We start from the raw sequence: 26,557 nt of genomic DNA on the forward strand, positions 1-26,557 counted from the left end.
CGAAGATGTGTGTTAGGCCACCGAGATGTTACTCTCCCTGTTTCACAGGTGCAGGAACAGGCTCACGTCTGTTGTATGACTTGCCCCAAAGCACACCGGGTGACCTGTTAATGATAAGGGATTCAGATTTTCTTTTCTTGGCTGTGCGAAGTCTTTGTTGCAGCGTGTTGGCTTCTCTAGCTGTAGCATGCAGGCTCAGTAGTTGTGCCATGAGGGCTTAGTTGCCCACAGCATGTGGAATCTTAGTTCCCCAGCCAGAGATAGAACCCATATCCCTTGCGTTAGAGAGCAGGTTCTTAACCACTGGACCACCAGGGGAGTCCCCAGGTGCAGATCTTCTGGATCGGTACACATATACCAGTGTGTACCAAATTCTCTTTTTTAAACAGTGACAAATTTAAAAAGCAGATTCGGGAACCACTTTTTCTCCACTGCCGACACAGGGGCATCCAAACAGTGACCTTGACTGTGGCCTCGTTAACCATCTGGGCCCCCTCGGCATGAAGAATCTGGACTAAGAGAAGAGCTCTGGGCAGGCAGGCAGGAGAACTGAGTATTGACTGCTCACCTTGGTCCTGAGCACAGGGGAGCCGATCCTGAGGGAAGTGGAACAGGAAGAGACAGTCTTCCAGCTGAAACCTGCAGTGGTGGTGGTAGGAGGGGAGCGCAGCCCAAAGGGCTTTGGAACAGAAAGTGCGGAAGTGTTGGTTGTTAAGTCGTGTCTGACTCTTTGCAACCCCATGGACTATAGCCCACCAGGCTCCTCTGTCCATGGGGTTCTCCAGGCAAGAATACTGGAATGGGTTGCCATACCTTTCTCCAGAGATCTTGCCAACCCAGGGATTGAACCTGGGACTCCTGCTTTGCAGGCAGATTCTTTACCATCTGAGCCACCTGGGAAGAAGGGAGCTATAAAAAAATTTGCTGAAGGAACATCCAGAAGCCAACCCTGAATGAAGACCCATAGTATAGATGAGCGTTTGTTACTCAGTGACTGCAGTTGGATGTGATGGTAAAATATGGAGGATTTGAATTTAACTTAGCAACTGGAAAGTCCTAGCAGGAAGTAGCCCTTTGTTAAACCTGAGCAGATTGTTCCTTTAAATGTGCCTTCTAAAGTATTGAATTTCTGTACCTTTTATTCAGCAAAAGCAGCTGAGACTCTTGTTTGAACTTTTCCTTCTCCAGCTGCATTTGGAGTTGCTGCTTTAAATGTGCTCATCCTCAGGGGTTACATTTCATCAAAGGAAGCTGTGCTTGAGTACATTCCCGCACCCCACTATTTCAGGGCAAACAGATTTTAAGTTATGGGCGATAACAGATATACGCAGAACTGTAAAATGTGAATGTTTAGTCTTGTTTGGGTACTGCTGAGCTTGTGTCCCAGCCCCATCTTAGGTCTTTAACTTCTGGCTTGTTTCCTAAACACAATAAAAATGAACCCTTTGGTTCACATCTTTGGGGATGTAGTTTGCAGAAATCATAAATTAAAGTAACTTAGGTGGAACAGAGCCTTTTAACAAATAAGGTGAAAATTACTCCTTTCGCCCTTTACATTCTTTTGGTTCTCAAACTTGGAAAGAAAGCTGTCCTTTAAATAAAGCCCCTTTATACCCAGGGTTTCTGAATGGGCTGTGGAAGAATTTGTGTGAGCATCCAGTGCTTTGCCTCTATGGGTGCCCCATCTGGCATTTGTCTGGGGCTGCTGGACCTGGAAGGTACCTGGTGTGTTCGGGGCCTCAGAGGATCGTGATGCTGTGCACATGCAGCCATCCATGGCAGTGAGATTCCTGGAGCCTCTGCTGCTGTTTGGCTCGATCTCGGGGCACAGGCTGCATTGTTTTTATTGCTGAGACTTTTTTAAAGCACCTCTCCTTCAGCTAGGGATGCTTTGTTTCCATAGCAACAGTTCTCAGTGGTGCCAGGCCAGCCAACAGTGTCAAAAGAAGAGCCATTCCATAAATCGAGGATACTCACCCCTAGATGTCTGCCTTTAGTGGATGTCCAGGGTCCCCCTGTTTAGGTCTCATCAGGTATGGTCGCCCTTTGCAAGGTTTTCGTGGAATCCCTTGCTTTCCAAATGATTCTGGCATTTATACCTCTTTCTATTGGTCTCATCTTCTAGTTATTTCTATTGATATTTCTTATGTATCCCTCACAAGCTCTTTAAAGGTACGTCCCCCATCTAGCAATCTTTTTCTCTCAGTATCTAGCTTTAGTATAGGCTGTAGGCACTCACTTTTTATTGACAGGGTGAGCAAGAGATTGAAGTTTTCTTCCCCTGGAGAATGGCTCATTTGCAGCATGATTTGGCAAGATCATCCCCAGATCCTTGAGCCGCCCTTTGTGTGCCCCTGCAGATGTTGGACTTAACCAGCCTACTTGCATCAGCCTTTGTTCTTAGAGGGATAGTCTCATCTGAAATGTTACACTCCATCTGGGAAACCAGGGAATAATAATGATTACCATTAGTGAGCCCCATTGATGAACTGAGTCTTCCGTCAGGATTCTCTGGGTGACAAAAGACAAAGTCCAGTTCCGACTGGCTTAGGTGAAAGGATCGCTTGGAAGGCTCTATTTATTTATTTATTTGGCTGGCTCCTGATCTTAGTTGTGGCATGTGGGATCTACTTCCCTGACCAGGGATCAAACCCAGGGCCCCTGCACGGGGATTGTGGAGTCCTAGCCACTGGACCACCAGGGAAGTCCCTGGAAGGCTAACTGTGTCATTTTGAGTAGCCTGTGAAAGAATAGTGTTGCTGCCAGGCTTATCAAACAATGGAAGGTGGCCCTGGAATATGGCCCTGGATCTTCTGGGTCTGTCTCTCCAGGTGTCAGCTTCATCGTCTCTACCTGGAGACCAGCTACCATCTACCCTAATTTCCCATCCTGGGGCTTCCTTCACCAGAGAGAGATGAACTTTGTTTCCCAATTCACTGTGGAAAATCACAGAAAAGTTCCAAGTGGCCCAGCTTGGGCCTGGTCTGCCTCTGGGACAGCCAGCTCTGTTAGAACATAGAGGAAAACTCCTAGGAGGAAGGCAATGTACTGAGTAAACAGTACCCAAGGTGTTTACTGCTAAGCCCTGTTTTCCTTCCTGACAAGTCTTTGGGTTGGGACTATTGTCCCTGTTCTAGGGATGATGAGTCTGTGCCTCTTAGATGCTGAGATTGAGTGGCTGGACAGAAATCACACAATAAGTGGCAAGACTGGCATTTTGAATCCCTGTCTGCTGGTTCAAGAACCCCCTGCTTTTTACTAATACTGTGCGTGGCCTTTCCAAACAATAGGAAGGGAACTGACAGACGTAAAGCTGAACAACAGAAATGATAGCAGAGTAAGTGGGAAACAATCTTTTTCTTTCCAGTCACCTTGAACATTAGCCCCTTACTCTTTTTTCAGAGAACTTAAAGCCATATCAGTTCTGAAAATGAGCAGCCTCTTCCTCCTTCCTGTGGTGGCAGCAAATGGGATCTCGGTTTCCAATCCCTGAAAGGCTGCACATCCAATCCCTGAAAGGCTGCACATGGACTCACGGGATAAAGGCAGCATAATTCGCTCAGAGAATGAAATTAGAGGCATCTAGGAGCTAGGGGAGGTTAGTTTCTCTAGGCATTTTCATTGGCTCAGATTCTCTCATCTGCACGGGAGGCAGACAGCAGTTTGGGGTGGGGGGGGGCGAGGGGAAAGGGGTGAAAAAAGAAGAAATCAGTGAGGTCTGTGCCAGGCTCCACACTGCTTATCTTCCATGCACATGACCTAGCGAGGCTTAGGTAGACCATTCAGCATCTGCTTCAGGAGGCAAGGAAAATTAAGAATCATGGTTACAGTCAATAATGCACAAAAATACAGAGATAGCATAATTGATTCTGCTGAGTCTTGTAGGCCAGCTGAGTGGGTCTCCTTGAATCTCCCATTTGCAGAATCTCAGTCAGTAAAGAGGACGGCCACAGTCACTGCTTCCTAATAGCATCCTCGGGTGCAGGCTGCAACCACGCTCCAGTGCTCAATTCAGAAACTCCGCTAAGGGTGGATTGAAAGCAGACACTTTTGGGTGATTAGTTCTGTTTTTAATCCACATACGGCCTGGAATGGAAAAGTAGCCACATTTTATTTTAACGAGTGTCTAGGGGCAGTGCCAGAATCATTCTTTCAGCACGTTTTCTCATTAGCTAGGTATAAAAGCATTTTAGGGTCATTTAAAAGTAAAGTCTTGACCTTCTGTAGGTCCTAGGATATTTCCAACTACAAAACACTCCTCCTCCAGGGTGGTTGATTATTAGATACCAAATATTAGGGTAGGTGTTGAGAATGGACTTGCTTGATGGAGCGAATACTTCAGAAAAACCTTTTGGACTCTGGAAAATGAATTATATTAAATTTCCTCAACTTCAGTACATTGTTATAACAAGCAAAAGTATTCCAGCCTGAAAAACAAAAAAAAAATCTGGCAGACAGTTTATCTTTCTTTAAGACTGTGAAATGTAAGATGGTGTGAGTCTTACTTCTTTGCTGAAAAAGTGGTACCGTAAGCAGAGACAGTTCTGGTAGGATGCCAGATGGAGAAGAAGAGAGAAAGAGAGACAGAAACCCTTTCTCTGAGAAAGGACTGTGGAAACTTCTTCAGCCTTGAGATCGAAGAATAGGATGTGGCCCTTCTTGCCTTTCCTTTCACTGAATGTCATGTGTCTTAGGGGATTTGGGTGGAGAACACTTTGGCTTTAATCCCATCAGCACATCTTTAGACCATGACCTGACCAACAAGATCACAGAATTGGATGCACAATTCTGTGCAATTGATGCTGTACCACAAAAAGTGAGTCTTTTTGATGGAAACTTGCCAGCAGGGGCCTCTGCAGTACTTTTTCACACAATGGCCAAACATTTTTAGAAGGTCCAGTAGGTTGAGAATTTACTCACTTCTGGCAGCATTGGGGCTTTAAACTTTACATTAGCCAAATAGATAACAGTTACAGAAAGTGGGATGCTGTGGTTTTGAACCATTGCTTACAGTGGTGCCTGGAGAAAGGGAGGGCTGTGCTCATTCAGAGCAGTAACTTAGCACTGCTGCTCTTCTGAGAAGTACCCCATGGGATTTATAATCTGTTGGCAAATATTTGTCAAGTTCTAACTGTGCTCCAGCTTTGGTTAGATGCTGTAGTAGAGGTGAAAGTAGTGAAAGTTATTTGCTCGGTTGTGTCCAACTCTTTGCAACCCCATGGACTATAGCCTGCCAGGCCTATCTGTCCATGGGATTCTCCAGGCAAGAATACTGGAGTGGATAGCTATTCTCTTCTCCAGGGGATTTTCCCAACCCAGGGATTGAACCCAGGTCTCCTCCATTGCAGGAAGATTCTTTACCATCTGAACCACCAGGGAAGCCCTTAGATGAGTTGATGCTTTGTTATCAGAGTCATTTTGGATAGTGAGAAGGAGCTATTGGTAATTATACTTAGACAGTCCTTCTCTTCTGTGATTGTCCTGTTACCCACTCTCCCATCTACTTCCCTATCAATTTCTCCTCTTTTCGTTTTCTCTCTTATCTTCACATATCAAAAGCTTTATGAAAAAATAGTTAAACCAGGAGTCAGCAAGCTTTTTCTGTTAAGGACCAGGTAGTAAATGTTTTAGATTTTATATATCATCTGGTCTCTGACAAAACCCTTCCATGCTGTTATGTGGTACATGTTCAGTTCAGTCGCTCAGTCATGTTCGACTCTTTGTGACACCATGAATTGCAGCACACCAGGCCTCCTGTCCATCACCATCTCCCAGAGTTCACTCAGACTCATGTGCATCAAGTCAGTGATGCCATCCAGCCATCTCATCCTCTGTCATCCCCTTCTCCTCCTGCCCCTAATCCCTCCCAGCATCAGAGTCTTTTCCAATGAGTCAACTCTTCGCATGAGGTGGCCAAAGTACTGGAGTTTCAGCTTTAGCATCATTCCTTCCGAAATCCCAGTGCTGATTTCCTTCAGAATGGACTGGTTGGATCTCCTTGCAGTCCAAGGGACTCTCAAGAGTCTTTCCAGTTCAAAGCGCCACAGTTCAAAAGCGTCAATTCTTCAGCCCTCAGCTTTCTTTACAGTCCAACTCTCACATCCATACATGACCACTGGAAAAACCATAGCTTTGACTAGACGGACCTTTGTTGGCAAAAGAATGTCTCTGCTTTTGAATATGCTATCTAGGTTGGTCATAACTTTTCTTTTGAGGAGTAAGCGTCTTTTAATTTCATGGCTGCAGTCACCATCTGCAGTGATTTTGGAGCCCAGAAAATAAAGTCTGACACTGTTTCCACTGTTTCCCCATCTATTTGCCATGAAGTGATGGGACCAGATGCCATGATCTTAGTTTTCTGAATGTTGAGCTTTAAGCCAACTTTTCACTCTCCAGTTTCACTTTCATCAAGAGGCTTTTAAGTTCCTCTTCACTTTCTGCCATAAGGGTGGTGTCATCTGCATATCTAAGATTATTGATATTTCTCCTGTAAAACCTAAATGAAAGGGATTAGAACGATCCAAGCCAACACTGTTTACAAAATCAGGTGTGGCAGCCTAGATTTTGCCCTGAGGCACCATTTGCTGGTCCCTGCTCTCATGCACACCGCCTCCACTTTGTCACACCACTATCCACTCCTGTTCCCTTGATTCCGCTGAAACCGTTCCTGTCAAGGTCATCAGTGACTTCTGGTGTTCATTTTGGTGGCAGTCTTCTGTCCTAATCTTACATGAATTTTCTCTTATGGAAACACAAAAGAACCAAATAGCCAAAGCAATCTTGAGAAAGAAAGATGAAGTTAAAGGAATCAGGCGCTGTGACTTCAGACTATACTACAAAGCAACAGCAATCAAAACAGTATGGCACTGGCACAAAAACAGATCATTTATTACTTTTTCACATTTTAATTTTGTTAGAACTTGATTTTGGTTTGTCATCATCTGAGGAACTCTAATGTTGGTCAGTATTGCAGTCAGCAGTGTTCAGCAGAATCTTATATCCTGGCTGTGAGGAAGTAAATATTATAAATAAAGAAGCGAATTCCTAGGAGGGATGGGAAGGTGCAGTAGATGGGCACAGATTCACTGGGGCTGTGGCTGAGGATAGGAAGTGTCCAACAGTGAGCAGGTCTAGAGGTGGTGAGTGAGAGGGAAGAATAATAGTATGTATGTATGTATGTATGTATGTATGTATGTATGTATGTATGTATCCATCTATCCATAGGTGCAAACAAACATTTGCCCAGGCTGGTCATAAGCCTGGAAATAGATCTAGTTAGTATCTGTGCAGTCTTTTACACCTGTTATGTCATTGAATCCTCCCAACACCACTGGAAGTAGGTTGCATTGTCACCACTTTGCAGATGAGGAAACCGATCCCCAGAGAGGTTGTCCAGCTGGTATATGACAGCACAGGGAGGCCTCAGACACCTGCCTTCTGGCTGGAACGTGGCGGGACCTGTCGCTGCTCCATAGCTGTTTTGGGGTACTGAATCTGGGAGTGAGGAAGGCAGGATGCTGGGAAGCAGAGAGGACACAGTTGCTGAATGAGGCGTCCTTTCAGGAGGGAATGGGGTTGAGGGGCTGCTCGGGAGACCCAGTTCCATTCCATCACCCATTTGGACTGGTTACTCCTCTTTAGGATACCAATGCCAGTTGTTGTTCTGAGACCAAACCGTCTGATGATTAAAATACCTTAGTCCAGACGGCAGACATGACCAGCATAAAAGCTCCTTTGCTCCCCAGCCTTGGTAGTTACAAGTTCAGTGATCCAGCAGAGCAGATGCACACTCTGCCTGCCACGGGAGGTAGTATGAACAGCTGTTTATTCAAATAGCATCACCTCAGTCTTAGCAACAAACGGGCAAAGGAAGTTGAGACAGTCTCACGCAGCAGTTCGGCATTCCTCGTCCCCAGCCTGAAACCCCTGCCGATCCCAGAGATGGAAGAAGGTCAGAAGAGACCTCTGTCAGGGCTGAGCCACATTACGTGAGATACTCCAGACGGAGGAAGTAGTCCCAGCGTCAGAACAAGCAGCCTCCCAGAAGCCAGGGAAGGACGGGAGACAGAGTCCCTCCTTCCAGCCAGGGAGGAACTACCTGCCCAGGAAGCTGCCTTAAGTTTGCTTTTTGAGGATGTTTTTCAGCAAAAGGAAAACGTGTTAGTTTGTAGTCCAGAGGCAGCTCTACCTCTGGCTTCTGCTGAAGGTGAAGGTTCAGATCTGTCAGGGCTTTTGTCCTCCCGCCTACCCTCCGCTTTGCTGTCCTCTTTCCTCTGTCAGGGTGTTCTCCGGGAGGCTGGCTGTTTGTCCCATGCAGGCACAGATGGCCACACACAGACTTACTACATTTTTAAAGGGCTCAGGAGGCCCCGTTAAGACAGGCCACGCTTAAATCCAAAATAAATGAACTGCGTTCGATGAAATAAAGCTTGAGTTCTTCAGGCCGCTGCCTCCTCACCGGTATGTGTGTTCTGCTAGTGTGCAACTGAGCACCTTCTCCACTTCGCAGATGCTCCTTCCCAGACTCGCACGATTGCAGCTGAGGGTTGTAATGCTTTTCATGGCTGTCATCTTGGTGGGGATTTATTTCAGTGGAAACATTTGGCTCGCCATTAGCTTTCTGTGTCCCTTTGTAACTTCTTTGATTTCTAAGTGGGGTACCTAGAAATGTCTTTAAGGTTGGCCACAGTTCTAGAGTCCCCATGAACAGCTGTGATTTTTTTTTTTTTTGAAGGCGCCATCTTCAGGAACTTCCAAAATCTGGAGCATCTCCTACCCTCAACTTAGAGCCACCTCTGTGTGTCTGCAGGCTTTTGAAGGTTACCGCATATGTGTGCACACGCACACACACAGATGTGCATTCCTGTTTATTTGTTGTCATCAGTATGTGTAGTGTTCACTGAGATAGAGGGAAATAGTTTAGTTTTTAAATGAAAACTTTATGATTCAACTTGGCAAGAACCCTGAATGTTTATCTGCCTGTATACAAATGCTGGACCCCTTTGTCTCTGCTGCCCAGGACTCAGGTGAAATCGTCCACACAAGTGCAACGAAGCAAGAGAGCTTTAGGCATTTTCCTCTGAGGCTGCACTTGACCATAGTGTAGGGACAATGCTGCTTTGTGTTTCATTTATTCCTCTCATTCTAGGCACTTGAAGAGGCCCAGAAAGCGATACAGCAGCTTTTGGAAAAATCAAAGATATCAAAGACAAAGCAGAAAAATCAGAGCAAATGGTGAGTTGAGGTTTCCTCCTGACGTTTTTGTACCAGCAGAGGAGGCTGACTTGTCATCCAGTCATGTACTGGTTAATAGACTTGTTCTTCCCCCTTGCCACCAACCACACCCAACGTCTCCAACTCCAGCCCTGGGAGGACATACCACACCCATTCAGGAGGAGCCACGAGACACGCAGTGACTCACCCTCCCTGCTGCCCGGCATCTGCAGCCCTCTCTTTAAGTAGGGAAAGTTCTTTTCTTTTCCTTCCCCAAAATAGCTTCCTAGTCATTTTGGATTTCTCTCTCTAACATTTGTTTGCATCACGCAATTCTCAGTTCAGATGTACGACATGTGATACCACTTGAAAACTGGACTTGGATCTGGCGGGTGGGCTGCATCCCACTGGTGAGACACCCTCAGGGGTTTAAGGTCTCCCTCTACCAGTGGTCCCCTCCGGGGATGTGTTCATCTGCCGACCAAGGGGCCCACCAGTTTTTTCCATTCTAAATAGGAAGAATGAAAAGTGAAAGTGAAGTTGCTCAGTTGTGTCAGACTCTTTTAGACCCCATGGACTGTAGCCTACCAGGCTCGTTTGTCTATGGGATTTTCCAGGCAATAGTACTGGAGTGGGTTGCCATTTTCTTCTCCAGGGTCCTCTTCTCCCTCCTACTCATTTTGGTCACATGGATTCCTGCTGCTGCTGCTGCTAAGTCGCTTCAGTCGGGTCCGACTGTCTGCAACCCCATAGATGGCAGCCCACCAGACTCCCCCGTCCCTGGGATTCTCTAGGCAAGAACACTGGAGTGGGTTGCCATTTCCTTCTCCAATGCATGAAAGTGAAAAGTGAAAGTGAAGTCGCTCAGTCGTGTCCAACTCTTTGCAACCCCATGGACTGCAGCCTTCCAGGCTCCTCCGTCCATGGGATTTTCCAGGCAAGAGTACTGGAGTGGGTTGCCATTGCCTTCTCCAACACAGACTAAACCCTCACAAACTTCTCTCCCTACGTCTTGTTATAATCTACTCGGGAACAGACCCAAGGTCACACTCCCAACGATCCTGCACTTCTCGTCAGTGCCCGTTCAGCAGGGTTGGGCAGGATGTGGAACATGGGCGGGGCAGGCCTGGTTTCAGTGGTGGACATGGGGGGTCAGTTTGATATCATTAGTGAGCAGCACAGCCTCTGGCCTCAAACCACCTGCCTTCAGATCCACCCTCTCTCCTGACTCCCTGTGGGCCTCAAACACGTTATTGATATTTACCCTCTCGGTACCTCTGTTTCCTCACTGTGAAGTGGAGGTGATAGTCGTGCATACGTCATGCGATTGTGGGGATTCATTGAGCACTTAGGATCTTGCTCTGCTGGGAGCAGTGAGCCCCTGAGGAGGAGCAGAATGGGACGGATTCTTGAGATGAGGCGAAGGAAGAATGTTCAGGATTTAATGACTGATTTTCCCTGGTGGTGCAGAGGTTAAAGCGTCTGCCTGCAATGTGGGAGACCTGGGTTCAATCCCTGGGTCAGGAAGATCCCCTGGAAAAGGAAATGGCAACCCACTCCAGTATTCTTGCCTGGAGAATCCCATGGACGGAGGAGCTTGGTGGGCTACAGTCCACGGGTCGCAAAGAGTCGGACACGACTAAGCGACTTCACTTCACTTAGTGACACAGGGGTGAGAAGCGTCACAGATGATGCTGACTTTTAGCATAGTAGTTAAAGACCCTGACGCTTGCAGTGGAGCTAAGTAACCCAGGAAGAGAGGCAGGGATTTTTTTTTTTTTGGTGGAAAGGAAAATGATGATTTATTTCAGTGTTGGAAGGAATGATCCAATTATAGGGCCACACTCCTATATGCTATCTATTCTTGATCTTCTTTTCCCCAAACATACTTATTTAGTAAACACATGATAGGTTTTTACCCCCAGGGCCCGCAATAGAAATAGAGACATTTTGGTAGCCTGCGGGTCATATAGAGAGAAGACTTGATGGGGCAAGTCCCTGGAAAGAGACCTTTTCCTGCTAAGATCCAATCCGCCTTGCAGGACTGTGAGTGTGGAACTGAGCTATTCAGGTCATGAACCTTTACTTTATAGCTTCACCAAGGTTGATCAAACTGAAAAATCAGGTCACATGATCTTAACTGACTGGGCTTTTTCACTTATAATGGGGGATCTATCTTTAATGGGAGAATGTTTGTGCCTGCTATCCTTTCCTTCAGATGTCAAAGAACCTGGGGAACCAAATGGCTTGCTCTTCAGAAAATTTCTTGGTCAGCATGGACTCGGACAGTTGAGTGGAGAAGTCCGCCTAGATGTTAATAAAGTTGGAGAATTGTTCCCATCTCACTACTGAATGTACTTTTCTAGTGACTGAAATACATTATGTTGGCCAAAAAGTTCATTCGGATTTTTCTAGCCAATCTTATGAAAAAGCAAATAAACTTTTTGGCCAACCCAGTACTAACAGTCCCAACTACACTGTTTCTTTCTCTTGGATTCCCCCCAACACCACCACCACCATCAGCCCTGTTGGAGTTTTACTCCCTCAATTGCCTTCTCTGCCTGAAGACTCTCCTCTTACGATACTATGTTAAGCTTATTTTGCATGGGTTACGTTTTAGTCTTCTTGAAATTTGAGAAGAAATTTTTCTTTGTGGAGACTGGACAATGAACCCTAGTTCCACGAATAAAGAACATCTCAATAGAATTAGCCAACTCACACTATTCATTTTGTACCAAACCTAGTTGCTCCGTTGCAGAAGGCCATGTCCTTGTGGCAGTGGACGTTCCTGGCCTTGTTCAGGAGGAGATCCACTGTCCTCGGCTCCTGGACCCCATGTGCTCCACACTCAGTTACTATTAGGATCACACCGTTTGGGGTGAAGAATAAAGTTCATTTCATTCTTACAACTGAGGATTTTGTAGCCCCGGATAAAGTCTGCTGAAGAAATGCCAAATTAAATGTAAACGGGCTGATTGGAAATTATTTTGGGTCTGCATTGGGAAAACACCTGTGTTTTCTCCAAGGGCTAACTCGAGATGTATTTGTCCTCACTTTGTTTGCATTGTTTTCTTGTGAGGCCACTTCCAGACGCGTTGACATCCATCTTAACCATCCTCCTTTTTCTCCTGTGGTTTTGCACTGTTCAGGTGAAGGAAATCACCCGCGACATTAAGCAGTTAGATCACGCCAAACGCCACCTGACCACCTCAATCACAACGCTGAACCACCTGCACATGCTGGCGGGTGGCGTGGATTCCCTCGAGTAAGCACGCAGGCGGTCTGCCCCGGGTCCACGGGAAACGAATGAGTCACAGAGGAAACGGCACCGTAGGTTTAATTGCTCCTCAGCCAGGAGCGTCTCCCCACTCTGCCTCACTCTGCCTCACTTCCTACACATCGGTCTCAGATGTTGAGACACCACTTTTGTTTTGTGCCCTCGGGTGCTTAACATCTAACAAACGCCTGAGACTTTGAGGTGACTAAAGGGGGCCTGGAGCGCTTGCGGAGAATGACTGCAAGAACACGGGTCATTTCCGTGTGATAGATCTCTACCTTGGGGGTTGACAGGAGACGTAGGGCTGTGTAGTCACATACCCCAACCTCTGCCTCGGCAAGTTTTCCTACTGGTCTTGGGTTGAGTTTCAGTGGCATTGAAGGTGCCTAATGGAAACAGATCCTTAATTGATCATCCAGCCCACTTTGCTTTTTTTTCAACCCACTTGTTCAAAGATGGAAGCTTCCCATTTGGCTTGTAAAGCATCTGTAGGGAATGGTACATGAGAACATGGGTAGTAGTATTAAAAGGAGGAGCTGGTTACTGACCACAAGGAAGCAGCCCCAAAGGCCTCCTTTACCAGCAAGACTCTGACCTTCCTATTTGCTCCTGTGGTCTCTCCCAGGCTAAGAATTCCCTGGTCCCAACCTCAGCATAATCTCACGGGTGGGCAGAGAAAGAGCACCTTCCTAGGAATATAGACACAGTATCCAAAGTCTGGTTGAGTCAGGTGCAGGCTCTTCCTGGTCTCTCCCTGATGTCACACGGGCTCCAGCAATCCCTGGCTAGTGACTGGAAGAGCAGTGTCCTCATCCCTTTCTCCCGGTGCTCCGTGCTTTCCGCCAAACTAGCAGACCAGACAGCAGTAGCCACATAACTCCTTGGCTTGAACTTGATCCAGTCTCTTTAAGTGCTTTGAAAGGGAAGTCATAAATTATACATTTAATTAAAAAACCCAACCCTAATGAAAACTTTAGATCTGATAGTTTGTTCCTTCCTTGCTGTAACTGTTGATTTTATCAGCATCCTTTTATTTAAGCTTCATTAACCTTAGCAGTAGGGAAACTAAACATACCTAAACATTCACAGAGTTGCTTAATCTTGGCTTAAAATCTACAGATTTGAGTTAATGTTTAAGTGCATATAAATGCTCTTTGTTGTATCCTGGGAAGATGTGTTTGGTTTGCTCAAATGCCATAACTGTCAAGTAATAACATGCTTGCCCCTGTTCTCTGTCAAAAGCCAGCTATTCTGTAATACCCAACCCAAATCCCAAATTCGTAGTCTTTCCATATTCCCCTCTCCCAACCCAGTGGGACTTCATCACTCACACAGTCTTGTACCTCCCAGAGCACACAATTTGGACTTCTGTTTAGAGCTGCATTTGTCCTACTTGGTACTACTTAAATGTCCTTGTCACTGTCCTGACTCACTCATGTCCCTTTGTGGATTTGAACTTGGTGCTATTCCCCCCTCCCACCCCGCGGCATAGGACTATATATATTCAGTGCTCAGGAATGCTTATTATTGTAAGTTGAGTTGCTGTCTACTTTAGAGCCAGACTAGGTTGGTCCATATCTGTATCTTGTGTCCCTAGTGTTTTTCTAGAACCCTCAACTTCCTGTTTCCTTGCAGAGCCATGACCAGGCGAAGGCAGTATGGAGAAGTTGCTAATCTTCTTCAGGGCGTGATGAATGTTCTGGAGCACTTCCACAAATATATGGGCATTCCACAGATCCGGCAGCTTTCTGAAAGGTAAAATTTCATTGGAGAAAATGATCTTCCCTTTTAAGGAAAGATGGTGCTAGGAGGTGCTTAAGCGCTCAGCTCAGGAAGTTCAGTGTGGTATCTCACTGGGAGGAAGCTTGGAGGTCACCTGACCTGCTTCTCTCTGATGTAGATGTTCCCTCTTTGTCCCCCCTACCAGCTCCTAACCACGCTATCTAAAGCTCCCTGTATCAGGTAGTTGCTGGCCTGTCTCATGGGAGTGGCTGCTGACATCTCTCAGCTGCCCAGGGCTCCATTTGTTAGGGAAACCCTTCTCGTTGTCTGTTTCCTTGTAAAAAATCAACACAGTCCAGGACTCAGTGGCTGACGACAACAGTCATTTTGCTCATGCAATCTAGCCTGGCCCAGCAGGGACGGCTCATCTCTGCTCCAAGCACCATCAGCCAGGATGGCTCCAGGAGGGGATGGAGGATCCACTGATTTACTCTCATGGCTGACAGATTGGTGCTTGCCATCGGCTGGGACCTCAGCCAGGTAGTCCTCCTGGCCGGTTGGCTTCCCCTAGATGAAGTGGTGCTAGGGCCCAGAAATGAGCACCCCCAAGATGCTCTAAGAACCAGGTCTTAGAAGTCACATAAGGTCACTTCTGTGGTCACCTGGCCTTCAGAATTCAAGAGGAAGGAACATGGCTGCCCCCACCCCCAATGGGAGGAGTGTCAAAGTCACACTGGTATACAGAGCCCGTGGGAGGAGAGACTGCTATGGCAGTCTTTGCAAATAACAGCCTGCCCTTGAACTTCAGGTGTAACAAAATGATGACTTAACCTCTTTACATTTGTTCTTTCCATCCTATTCTATTGAGTTTTGACCCCAGATTTAGAGCCAATAGAAAGAAAGGCAGATGCTTAAAGAGAGAGAGTGGGGGATTTAATGCCTTGTCTGTTAAAAGTAGCAGCAGGAAAGATAGTAAGACCCAGACAGTCACAGTTGATGGATCCTAACCCTTTTTTGGCTACAAAGAAGAAATAAAGAGGCCGGTACTCAGCAGGAACCATCCTTTTTAACTCTGCCTTCTGATAAGACCTAATGGCTACAGGCCTCTCTCTTTTCCTAAGTGTCTTTATTTTTAATTATATAACTAATACACATGTACGTTTTCTTTATTTAAAAAAAAGTCAATATACAGATGAAACTTAAGTCCTCTTTAGCGATACCTGATGTCCCACTGCTACCCATAGCGCTAGTTACTATTATCAGTTTAATTCTCATCCTCTAGATTTTTTTTCTGTGCGTTTAAATAAATCTTTAGTTTTAGATTGTGCGTTTATTTTGCTTTGTTTTGTTTTAAATAAATGATCTCATACCATATGCTTCATTCTGAATCTTTCTTTTTGTTTTTAACTTAAGAGTATATTTTAGAGGTTTCACCACTTCAGTGTATACAAACCTAACTCATTTTTTAAAATTGATGCATTGAGTTCTATAGTATAACATACCACAGATTATTTAATGATTTTCATATCACTAGACCGTTTGTTTCTGATTTGAAAAATACACTCCTTCTTACACATCTGCAATTTTTCTATGATAAATTCTGGGTAATAGGTCATGTGCATTTAAAATTTTAATAACTGGGAGGGGGGTTCAGGATGGGGAACACGTGTGCACCCATGGCAGATTCATGTTGATGCATGGCAAAACCAATACAATATTGTAAAGTAATTAGTCTCCAATTAAAATTAATAAATTTAAATTAAAAATAAATCAATAAAATAAAATTTTAATAACTGCTGTTCCTTTGCCCTCCAAAGTAGCTTAATTTATTTATAGGACCGTCTGAACAGTGTGTGAGTACCCATTTCCCCTTATCTTCAACAATACTTGACTTGGTTAATTTTCCTTTTCATTTATCTGATGGATAAAAAATGGTGCCTAATTCCTTTCATTTTCATTTATCTGGCAACTAGTGAGATTAGTTTTCTTTTCATTTGACTGTTAGTCATTTGCATTTCCTCTGTGAGATGCCGGTATGTATCCTTTGCCTGTTTGTCTGTTGCGTGACTTGTGTGCTGTGCTTAGTCGCTCAGTGGTGCCTGACTCTTGTGACTCCATGGACTGTTGCCTGCCAGGCTCCTCTGTCCATGGGGTTCTCTAGGCAAGAGTACTGGAGTGGGTTGCCATGCCCTCCTTCAGGGGATCTTCCTAGCCCAGGGATCCAACCCAGGTCTCCCGCATTGCAGGTGCATTCTTTACTGTCTAAGGCACCTTATCCCTTCCTTATTAATCTGTAGGAATTCTCTGTGTGTTCTGGATACCAAGCCTTTGTCAGATTTTTTTTTTTCAGATTTTAAAAAATGTATTTATTTTATTATTTATATAATTTTATTATTTATATATTTATTTTATAAATATTTATTTATTTTGGGGGCTGCATTTGGTCTTAGTTGCATTATACAGGATCTTTTCTTGCAGTGCTCAGGCTTCAGTAAGTGCCCCTCGGCATGTGAGATCTTGGTTCCCCAACCAGGGATCCAACCTGCATCTCCTGCATTGCAAGGCAGATTCTTAACCACTGGACCATGAGGGAAGTCCCAGGTCTTGCCTGCAGAAACTGTCTAGGTGTGTTACCTGTTTTCAATCCAGATCCTTGTCCTTTCAGTCTCTTCAATAGTAATTGGTCCATTCAAGGTACCTACTTCTTTATCTCTTTAAAAATTGTATTGAAATATACATTGCATTAAAATTTACCATTTTAATTATTTTTCACTGGACAGTTTCGTAGCGTTAAGTATACATTCAGTCTTCCCCAGTGGCTCAATGGTAAAGAATCCATCTGCAACACAGGAAACGCATGTTCAATCCTTGGATCAGGAAGATTCCCTGGAGGAGGGCATGGCAACCCATCCAGTATTCTTGCTTGGAGAATCCTATGGAGCTTGGTGGGTTACAGTCCATAGCGTCACAGAGCTGGACATGACTGAAGTGATTGAGCATGCAAGCACACTTTCACATTATCATACAACCATTCCTTAAAGTTTTTGATTACCCCAGATAGAAGCTCTGTGTGCATTAAATAATAACACTCATTACCTCTTCTTCCCCACCTCTGGTTACCTCTGATCAAGTTTCTGTCTGTGAATTTGCCTCTTCTGGGTACTTCATGTAGGTGGACTCAAACAGTTTGTGTCCAGCTTATTTCATTTAGCATGTTTTCACATTCATCTGTGTTGTATCATTTATCAGAATTTTGTTCCTTTTTAAGACTGAGTACTTCATTGTACGTAGAGACTACATTTTGTTTGTCCATTCATCTGTTGTTGGACGGCTGAGTTGCTTCCACCTCATGGGTGTTGTAGGATAGACAAAGGCAGTCTATCATCTGGCATTCATTGTTGCCTGGAAAAAACCTGAAGGCCATCTCATTCTTCCTCCTTTATAAGATAATCTATTTTTGTTTCATTTTTATTTTCTTCTGGAAGCGTTTGAGATTTGGTGGTGGGAGAATTAGGGATTTTACTAGGACATAGATCTCCTTTCATTCATGTTGCTTAGTACTTACTGGTATGGTTAATCTGAAGACTCATGAGTTCCTTAAATTCTGAGATGGTGTTCTCTTTTATTTCTCTTTGTGCTCTGTCCTTTGTTTTCTCTTTGTGGAATCCCTTGTACACGAGTATTGGAACTTTTGGATCTGCTACTATGTTCCTTAACTTTTAAAAATTTATTTATTAATTTATTTGGCTGTTCCAGGTCTTAGTTGTGGCATGAGGATCTTTTAACTGGGACATGTGGGGTCTTTAGCTGTGGCACGTGGGATCTAGTTTCCTGACCAGGGATTGAAACCAGGCCCTCCTTTTTTTTCTTTTTTTTTAATGCTTTATACCTTTTTGTCCTATTAAGCTGAATTCCTCAACTCAACTTTCCTTTTTAAATTTGTTCTTCAATAGTGCCCATTCTGTTATTTAGCCTAGCTGTTGAGTTTTTATTGCAACAATCCAAGTTTAATCTTCAGGGTATCTAGTTGATTCTTTTTTCATGGGCATAGTATCATCTTAAACCTCTCAGGGAACATAAATTATACAGGTTCTTAAGTTCTGAGTTGCCTGCTCTGTTTCTCTGTGCTCTAAGGTCTTCAGTTCATTTGTAATGACTTTCTTGGTGTTGCATGTTTGGTGATGTCTAGCGGAACACTCATTTTTGGCTGTGAGATTCTCTGTCAGCCTGATCAGAGATGCTATCTTACTGCCCCCTGCTCATAAAGGGGTAGGCGGGATATGCCACTTGGCTACATGTGCTGCAGACAGTGCTTCTCAGGTGAGGTGGGGCTGGAGCTGGGGGAGCCGCCAGGGAGGCTGTGCTGGTGGCTGATCTTCTGGGCCCATGAGTTTCTGATCTGCCTGTGTGTTGTCAGCCCTGTGGACTCTGCTGGGTTTCTCAGACCCACAGCCGCTCCTGACCTGATCACTCAAGGACGGGCTGAGACCTGGCACTGGCTTAGTTGTTTCTCTTGCAGGAGCCCAGCATCCCCCTGATGGGTGCCAGGAGCCACCCTCCTGCTCCTGGTATCCACTCCCCTCGTGTCCTTCATCTTTTTAAAAATCTATTTGACTGTGCTGGGTCTTCAGTGCTGCTTGTGGGCTTTCTCTAGTTGTGACAAGTAGGGGCTACTCTAGTTGTAGTGTGTGGGTTTCTCATCGTAGTGGCTTCCCTTGTTGCAGAACATAGGCTCTAGGCATTTGGGCTCAGTAGTTGTAGCTCCCGGGCTTCAGCGAGCCGCAGGCTTAGTCGCCCCTGGGCGTGTGGGATCTTCTTGGATCAAGGGTCAAACCGGTGTCCCCTGCATTGCAGGGCTGATGCTTAACCATTGGCCCACCAGGGAAGCCCACGTCCTTCATCTTTGAGAAGCCATTTTGGCAGAGGTTTCCTTCTTCAGTCCTGTCCTACCAGAGTTTCTAGTCTACCTCTTCTTTTCTTGCCCAATTCTGGATTCTTATTAAACTTTTCATTACTTCAGATGATCTGGGGCAGGAAGGGGAGGGGTTATACCTCGTGCTCAGGGTGCCATCTGAGAATGGAAATGCCAAGACTCTGGTAAGGAGTATCGGAACAGAGCTTGGCAAAATACTTGGGAAATTTCCACCCTTCCTTTCCTCCTTCCTAATCCCATCACACTCATAACTGGCTGATTGCCCTGTCAACCTGGGGATGCGAAGCAGCCGAGAGAGCAGACAAACGGGACCTTATGAGCTGCAGGAAAGACGGAAGCTCAGATGGAGAAGGCAGAGTTGCTCTGCTGGGTGGTGGGGGTGGGTGGTGGGTGGGGAGACAGCGTCATCACCTCTCACCCTCCTGATAATCCAAAGTTGATCTCTTTTCCCATTCACTTATTCTTCTCTTCGTTTATCTAATAGATACTGACCACACGCTTTCTAGATCCCAGGCTCTGTGCTGGGGTCCTGAGGCGTGAGGTGAAAAACACATACTCTTTGCCTTCAAAGAGCTCACCATTATTGTGAGAGACACTGATAGAGATGGATATAACAGAACTAGTCCATGCTGTCTGGGGACAGCAGGGTCTCAGAAGAGGACTGAGAGACTCAGCCTTCAGGGGCTGAGGGTAGGGGTCAAGAAGTATTAAGTTTTAATCTGACCTTAAAAGAATGGGTAAGATCTGAGGAAGGTACCATGCTTTCATTGCAGGAGGTATGGGTTTGATCCCTGGTTAAGGAACTAAGATCCCACATGGCACAGGGTGTGGCCAAAACAGAAGGTAGGACCTTACTACCAAGACAAGAAGAGAGGGGGGAAAAGAAGAGCGTGGAGAGTGAAAGTCTGTCTCAGTAGGCAGAGTCAGGTCATAGATCTGACTCTACATTCGTTTTGAATCTGCTCTGCATTTGTTTTGTGGACAATGAAAGATTTTAAGCAAGAAGAGACATAGTCTTATTTGTATTTTGTAAAAGTCTTGTCAGTTATAGTTACAAGAGACTGGAGTTTGGGGCTATGTTCTGGATTAGAAAAGATAAAGACCATTCCATGACAGCAACCATGTAGTCAAGGAGGTTGCGTGATTGCATTGGATGGGCACTGCTGATGGCAGGAGCGTGGTAGAACTGAATTTTATTTATATTATAAGAAAGCATATAGGGAAAAACAAGAGAATGCACTCTTTGAGGATCTCTTGCCTTTTAATTTTGTTTTTCCAAAGATGTTATTTTATAAATCACAGAAGCTTTGTGATCACTGCTATCATGACACTCCCCTTAAAAGATAACTTTCTATCAGTATAGTTTGGTGCTCCAGCTATTCATTATCTTGCAGGATTGCTGAGAACACAGGAGGATTTACTTTTCTTTTTTGTTCATTTCACAACTTCTATTTGCAAAAAAAAAAAAAAAGTGTTGATTAATAGAGAATAAGTGCTATTAAGTAACACTAAAACTAACGGAAAGGAAGGAATTGCTTGTTTCCAGTGCCTGGACTACAGTTCTTTTTCAGAAGGTACTAAAAGTTTGAGGAAAGTCCAGACTTCTTATTTTTAGCATCATTTCTGGTGAATTTTCCTCCCTATGTTTACATAGCGATGGTAGAACCATCTGGAAGTGATAGAAATAGCTTGTTTGTTTGGGGAGACGGGGGAAGGCGGGAGCCTTACACCCTATGCACCACCTCAGTGCCTCTAGCTTCAGAGCTTGCTGTCTGTAGACTGCGGAAGTCACAGGAAAGCCTGTGTGCTGACATCTTTGCCTGCACATTTGAAATATGAAGTTCATGGACGTCAATTTGAATACAGCTGTTTCTTCCAACTACCCTTCTGGAAAATGCTTAAACGTTAATGTAGCGTTGACGGAAAGTTTTTTTTTTTTTTTTTCCCCCTTTAATGTCATCTTTATATTTCAAATCCTCCTGGCTTAAGAATATCTGAGAAAGCCAATGTGTCTAGTAATCAGTCAGTATTTCCTGAGGAAAAATGGAAGGTTCTGGCGTTCTCTTGAAATCTATGAAAGCTTCTAACTGAGACATATTTTTCAGGGCTATTTCTAACCTCTTCTGCATGAGAGGTACTTGGCGTATTGAGGGGATCACTTGGCATAGTCGTCAAAGAAATTAAAGTGGAGGATGAAAAGGCCTAGCTAGTCAACTAACTATATATACTTCAATAAAAATTTTTACATAAAGGAAAAGGAAGGAAGAAAGGAAAGGCCCAGCTAGCTGTATGACTATGACAGGTTCTTTCTGAAAGGATATTAAGTTTCAAAAGCACGCGTTTTGAAAGCGTAAGGATTGTACTTGATGATATCAAAGCGTCCCACTGAGTCACTGTAAGATTCTGGGTTGAGATTCTGTCTCCTTGGAACTGGGGTATCTGACTAATCAGACTGACGAATCATTCTGTCCAGTACAGACTCTCTATTTTGGGAGGTCAGTTTATTGCAAATTACTGAGGGTACTTTTCTCTGGGACAGTCATGCACAGGGTATGGGAAGCATCAGAGTTATTTTGTCCATAAATGTCTAAATGGTTTTCATAGCTTGTGGTCCCTCTGCTGCCATCCCTCTGCTGAAATCTGATAGCACATTTAGGCAAGGGTGCTTTTTTTAAATATTTATCTATTTATGACTGCATGAGATCTTAGTTGTGGTGCTCGAGCTTTCTTCTCTCCAGTTATGGTGCACATAGCTCAGTAGTCGAGTTGCATCGGCTTAGTTGCCCCTTACCCGCTAGACCACCAGGGAAGTCCCATGGGAAGGGTACCTTTGAACAACCCCTGGTCACATGGTGTGGAGGATGCCAGGAGGCAGTTGGTTGACCATCGTTTCCGGCATAGCATAGGGAATCTCTCATTTGCTAAGAGTGGTCAGCACTGAGTTGTCACCACCTAACCAGGTCAAGCTTATTTGGATCCAGGAGAAATTGTCATTTCCCTGTTCTCTATTAGTTGTAGGTTGACTTTCATAAGGATGACTAGGAAGTCTTGGTAGCTGAACTTACGTAAGTACTCTGCTAACAGAGTCTAGTGCTCCATCTCTTCACAGTAAGAGCTTACTTTTCATGGTTGGAAGAGGAAGGAGTTTGAAGGAGTGAGGCCAAAGATGTGTTTTTTTCAGTGTGTTTGATGTCTTTGTAGGATCTTGCTCAGGCAACTGATTGTAAAGACCACTATTCACATCTTATCCTGCAAGTGCATGAATCAGGGTTTGGGTTTCTAGATACCATCATTACTGTCACGAAGGGGATGGTTTCTCTTTCATCTGAGTCACTGCTAGACACTTCAGAAACTACACTTGGAAACATGCAAAAGCTGATTCTTGTGCTCCAGTGTTCATTAAACATCCGACTTGCAGTCACCGGTAAGGATGGATGCTGTTGCCAGCTAGAGCTGTAAGATATGTGTTGTGGAGTAATCAGATAACAATAATACTGAAAGGCATCTAGTCCAGGCCTCCATCCCCACCCTCTTAGTTCACAGCCATTCTTAGTTATGGCTCACTTGAGGGAAATGACTTAATTAGGAGTACACGTAGCTCACTAGTTGCACAGCTAAGTCTAGACTGTCTCAAGAAGTAACCTTGGAAATGGACTGTAGAAGAAGGCAAGGGGTCTGCAAATCACAAGCTGATACTTTTGCCCTTATAGGCTCTGGTTGTCTTTGCAGGCACTCCAATTTCTGTTTCTAAATATTTTATTGAAGTATAGTATAGTTGATTTATTCTGTGTTAATTTCTGCTGTACAGCAAAGTGACTCAGTTATACATATGTAGACGTTCTTCTTCATGCTCCTTTCCATTACGGTTTATCCCAGGAGATTGGTTAAAGTTCCCTGTGCTGTCCAGTCTAACAGTTTGCACCTATTAGCCCCAGACTCTCAGTCCACCCCTCCTCTCCCTCCCTTCCCCTGGGCAATCACGAATCTGTTCTCTGTGCCTGTGAGTCTGCTTCTGTTCCATAGATAATTTCATCTGTGTCACAGTTTAGATTCCACAGGCAAGAAATAACATATGGTATTTGTCTTTCTCTTTCTGATTTACTTCACTTAGTGTGATAATCTCTAGGTCCATCCATATTGCCTCAGGCACCCCAGTTTCAAATCTGGTTAAGAATATGTGGTCAGGGAATGTCGCAGTAGAAAGGGTGACAGAGGCAGAGCTGGGACCATCACATCACCGAGACACTCAGGAGCCCTGCAAATAGACTGTGACTTTTCAACCGGGGTGGAACTTCCCCTCCTGGAGTGATCTGTGGCTTAGGGGGAAACCTGTGCTCTCTTCGGCTGCCAAGAGGAGAGAGAAGGAACAAAGGGGCCTGGAAGCTCTGTCTTGTGACCTGGCACTAGAGGAGTCGGTCTGTCTGGCCCATTATGTGGAGTCATAAGACCTCAGAGGTAATGGTTTTACAAAAGCATCTTCTTTCTTGTCAGAACTCATACTCAAGGAATGTTTCCTGTGGTATGCTGGGCAAGTGTAAATGAATGACATTTTAATGTCATTAGATTCTAATGTGCGGGCTACTTGGGTGACAACCTTATCTCTGTCATTTCTCATCCCCTTGGAAAGTAACTAAAAGAAGCTGCAAACTCACCTATGAGAGTAGTTTTAAGTTTTGAAGATAGTGGAAAAACCCTGGAAAGTATTTGGAATAAGGCATAATTATAACTATGCCACAGAAAAACCAGACCATTTTGGGTCCTGACTATCCCCTCATTAAAAAAAAAATCTCTGTAGGTTGCCAGGCACAGCCTAGTAGCCAAAGAAATTGTGGTTTTGAGCTGTTCACTATTTCTAGAAACTTCATAAAGTTAATTCCAGAGTAACAGGGTGGAGACCAAAAAAGGAAGAACATTATTTTATGGTGCTTTTAGCAAAGATAAAAGATTTGCCTCAGGCTCAGGGCAGTCCAGCTGTGAGGATGGTGGGCAGGAGGGACCCAACTCCCTGGGCTGGGGGAGGGCGAGCTGGTGGCAGGCGGCCGACCCAGAGCTCCTCTCCCCTCTTGGCTGCTTCTCCTTTCTCTTCTTTCCTTTCAGCCAAGCACTAGTTCTTGAGCTCCTCATTTCCATGAAAACCACCCAGTTCAGTTCCAGCCTCCCTTTTCAAACTCATTTCCAGTGTGACTCAGTCTTCATCCTCACCATCTCCCAAGCAAACTTAAGTCTTCATTCAGTGACCTTCACACTCAAATAGCAGTTCATTTCATCATTTGATCTTTTTACTTTAGAAAACAGTATTTTGGTTCACTTGTTAAAACTTAGAATCTTGATGTTGGTTTCCAGGTTGAAAAAAACAGCAACCCTGAAGCAGTTCAAAACCCACTTCCCATCCTGTTCTCCAAGGAACGGCAGAGTAATTACACCAGTAACCCAAAGTGGATTTAAATTTGACTTGGGCTTCCTGGTAGCTCAGACAGTAAAGCGTCTGCCTACAATGCGGGAGACCTGGGATCGATCCCTGGGTCAGGAAGATCCCCTGGAAAAGGAAATGGCAACCCACTCCAGTATTCATGCCTGGAAAATGCCATGGGCAAAGGAGCCTGGTGGGCTACAGTCCATGGGGTCGCAAAGAGTTGGACACGACTGAGCGACTTCACTACTCACTACTGGGCATTAGTATATAGCATCTTCCTGTGGCGTAACTACCCCAGTGACATTTTGCAAAGACTGACGTGTACTACCTCACGACAGCTGAGGGGAGGCCTAGGAGAGCTCTGGGATGTAGAAAGAATCTGTGTGTGCATGCATGCTCAGTTGTGTCCAACTCTGTGACCTTCGGGACTGTAGCCCACCAGGCTCCTCTGTGGTACACTGGGCAAGTGTAAATGAATGACATTTTAATGTCATTGGGGTAGTTACGCCACAGGAAGATGCTATATACTAATGCCCAGTAGTGAGTAGTGAAGTCGCTCAGTCGTGTCGGACTCTTTGCGACCCCATGGATTGTAGCCCACCAGGCTCCTTGGTCCGTGGGATTTTCCAGGCATGAATACTGGAGTGGGTTGCCATGCCCTTCTCCAGGGGAACTTCCTGACCCAGGGATTGAACCCGCGACTTCCGTGTCTCCTGCATTGCAGGCAAATTCTTTGCCACTGAGCCACTGGGGAAGCTGATGTAGTCATAAACCTGCTGCTAACTAGTGTGTGACCTATCTTATCTAGCCACCACTGCCTGCTTCCTGGATGATCCCTGAAGACTTCAGCAGTCATAACCTCTATGTGCACAGTTATTTATGGACATTTGAAAATTATGCCAGGTAATGATATATTCTCTTTTCCCTACAGAGTGAAGGCAGCCCAGACTGAGTTAGGACAGCAAATCCTGGCCGATTTTGAAGAAGCTTTTCCTTCCCAGGGCACCAAGGTATTGTTTTGCATTTTCCCTTCAGTCTTTGGATATTCTCACCATATTCTGGCCTGATTCACACTCACCATAACTATGATTCACTTACTATTTCAAATGCGGTTGCTGGCAGCCATAAAGTCTGTGTGCTAAAGATTCAGGGTAATGGACCATCCTTGATTTTAAATATCCCAAAGCGATATCAGTCGGCTCTTCATCTGCGTCCCCACAGCATCCACAGTGAGGGTTTGTTTTGATTTCATTTAACATGTGTCAAACCCAAAATGTTGTCTGTCTGGGGAATTAACATTTTCTCTCATAGTTACTTTTTTTGTTTGTCTGTTCAATTTTTTTTTCCAAACCACAGTGATTTTTTTTTTTAGGATTGTTACATAACTTTTTGGTTTCAATTTGGTGAGGAGACAACGGACAGGAACGTGCCCAGGCTTAAGTAACTCTCAGAGTGACAGTTAGGAGACTCGCTTTTAATGGTCAGAATCCTGTTCTTTGGGATGAATCCCTTCAGCTCTCACTGGTAGCCTGACTGTTTGTGTTGTGTCTGCAAAGCCCACAGTAATTTCACTCGTGAGCTATTGGTTACACTTCTCATGTAACAAGTTTTGCCTCATTTGGCCGTCACTGTACTGGGGTAACTGCTTTTAGCTCCATCCTTCAAATTGTAGCAGACATAATCTTAATGCTTTGCATGTGTTGAGGAGAGAGGAACCCTCAGAAGCGTTTTTTCCCCTTTATTATTTGAGCTATTTTAGGAGCAAGAACTGTGCGGCTCAGAAGTGACCTGAAGCACACTGACTGGCGCTTGGTGGATGGAGGTGGGGGATATATGTCTGTTTGCCGAGCCAAGGAGCGTTTCCTGGATCTGTTCTATAATTCAATAACTGGAAATATCTTAATCATTGTTCTTTGTGCCTCATAAAAGAGACTTAGGAAGTGTGTGGGGGTAGCTGCCCCAGCTTTGTCGATTACCTCCTATAGGAAACCTGCCTCTG

At 44.8% G+C, this 26,557-nt stretch overlaps 1 protein-coding gene across 1 annotated transcript in view; it reads left to right on the forward strand.

Moving 5' to 3' along the window:
• VPS53 (VPS53 subunit of GARP complex) overlaps positions 1-26,557 on the forward strand; it is a 124,331-nt gene that overhangs the window by 19,935 nt on the left and 77,839 nt on the right. Inside the window, 5 exon segments of the mRNA XM_012185438.5 lie at positions 9,149-9,179; positions 9,182-9,234; positions 12,363-12,478; positions 14,126-14,245; positions 25,490-25,568. Of these exon segments, the coding sequence (XP_012040828.2) occupies positions 9,149-9,179; positions 9,182-9,234; positions 12,363-12,478; positions 14,126-14,245; positions 25,490-25,568 (399 nt within the window).

Source organism: Ovis aries, chromosome 11, assembly GCF_016772045.2.
Source record: "Ovis aries strain OAR_USU_Benz2616 breed Rambouillet chromosome 11, ARS-UI_Ramb_v3.0, whole genome shotgun sequence".
Taxonomy (NCBI): Eukaryota; Metazoa; Chordata; class Mammalia; order Artiodactyla; family Bovidae; genus Ovis; species Ovis aries.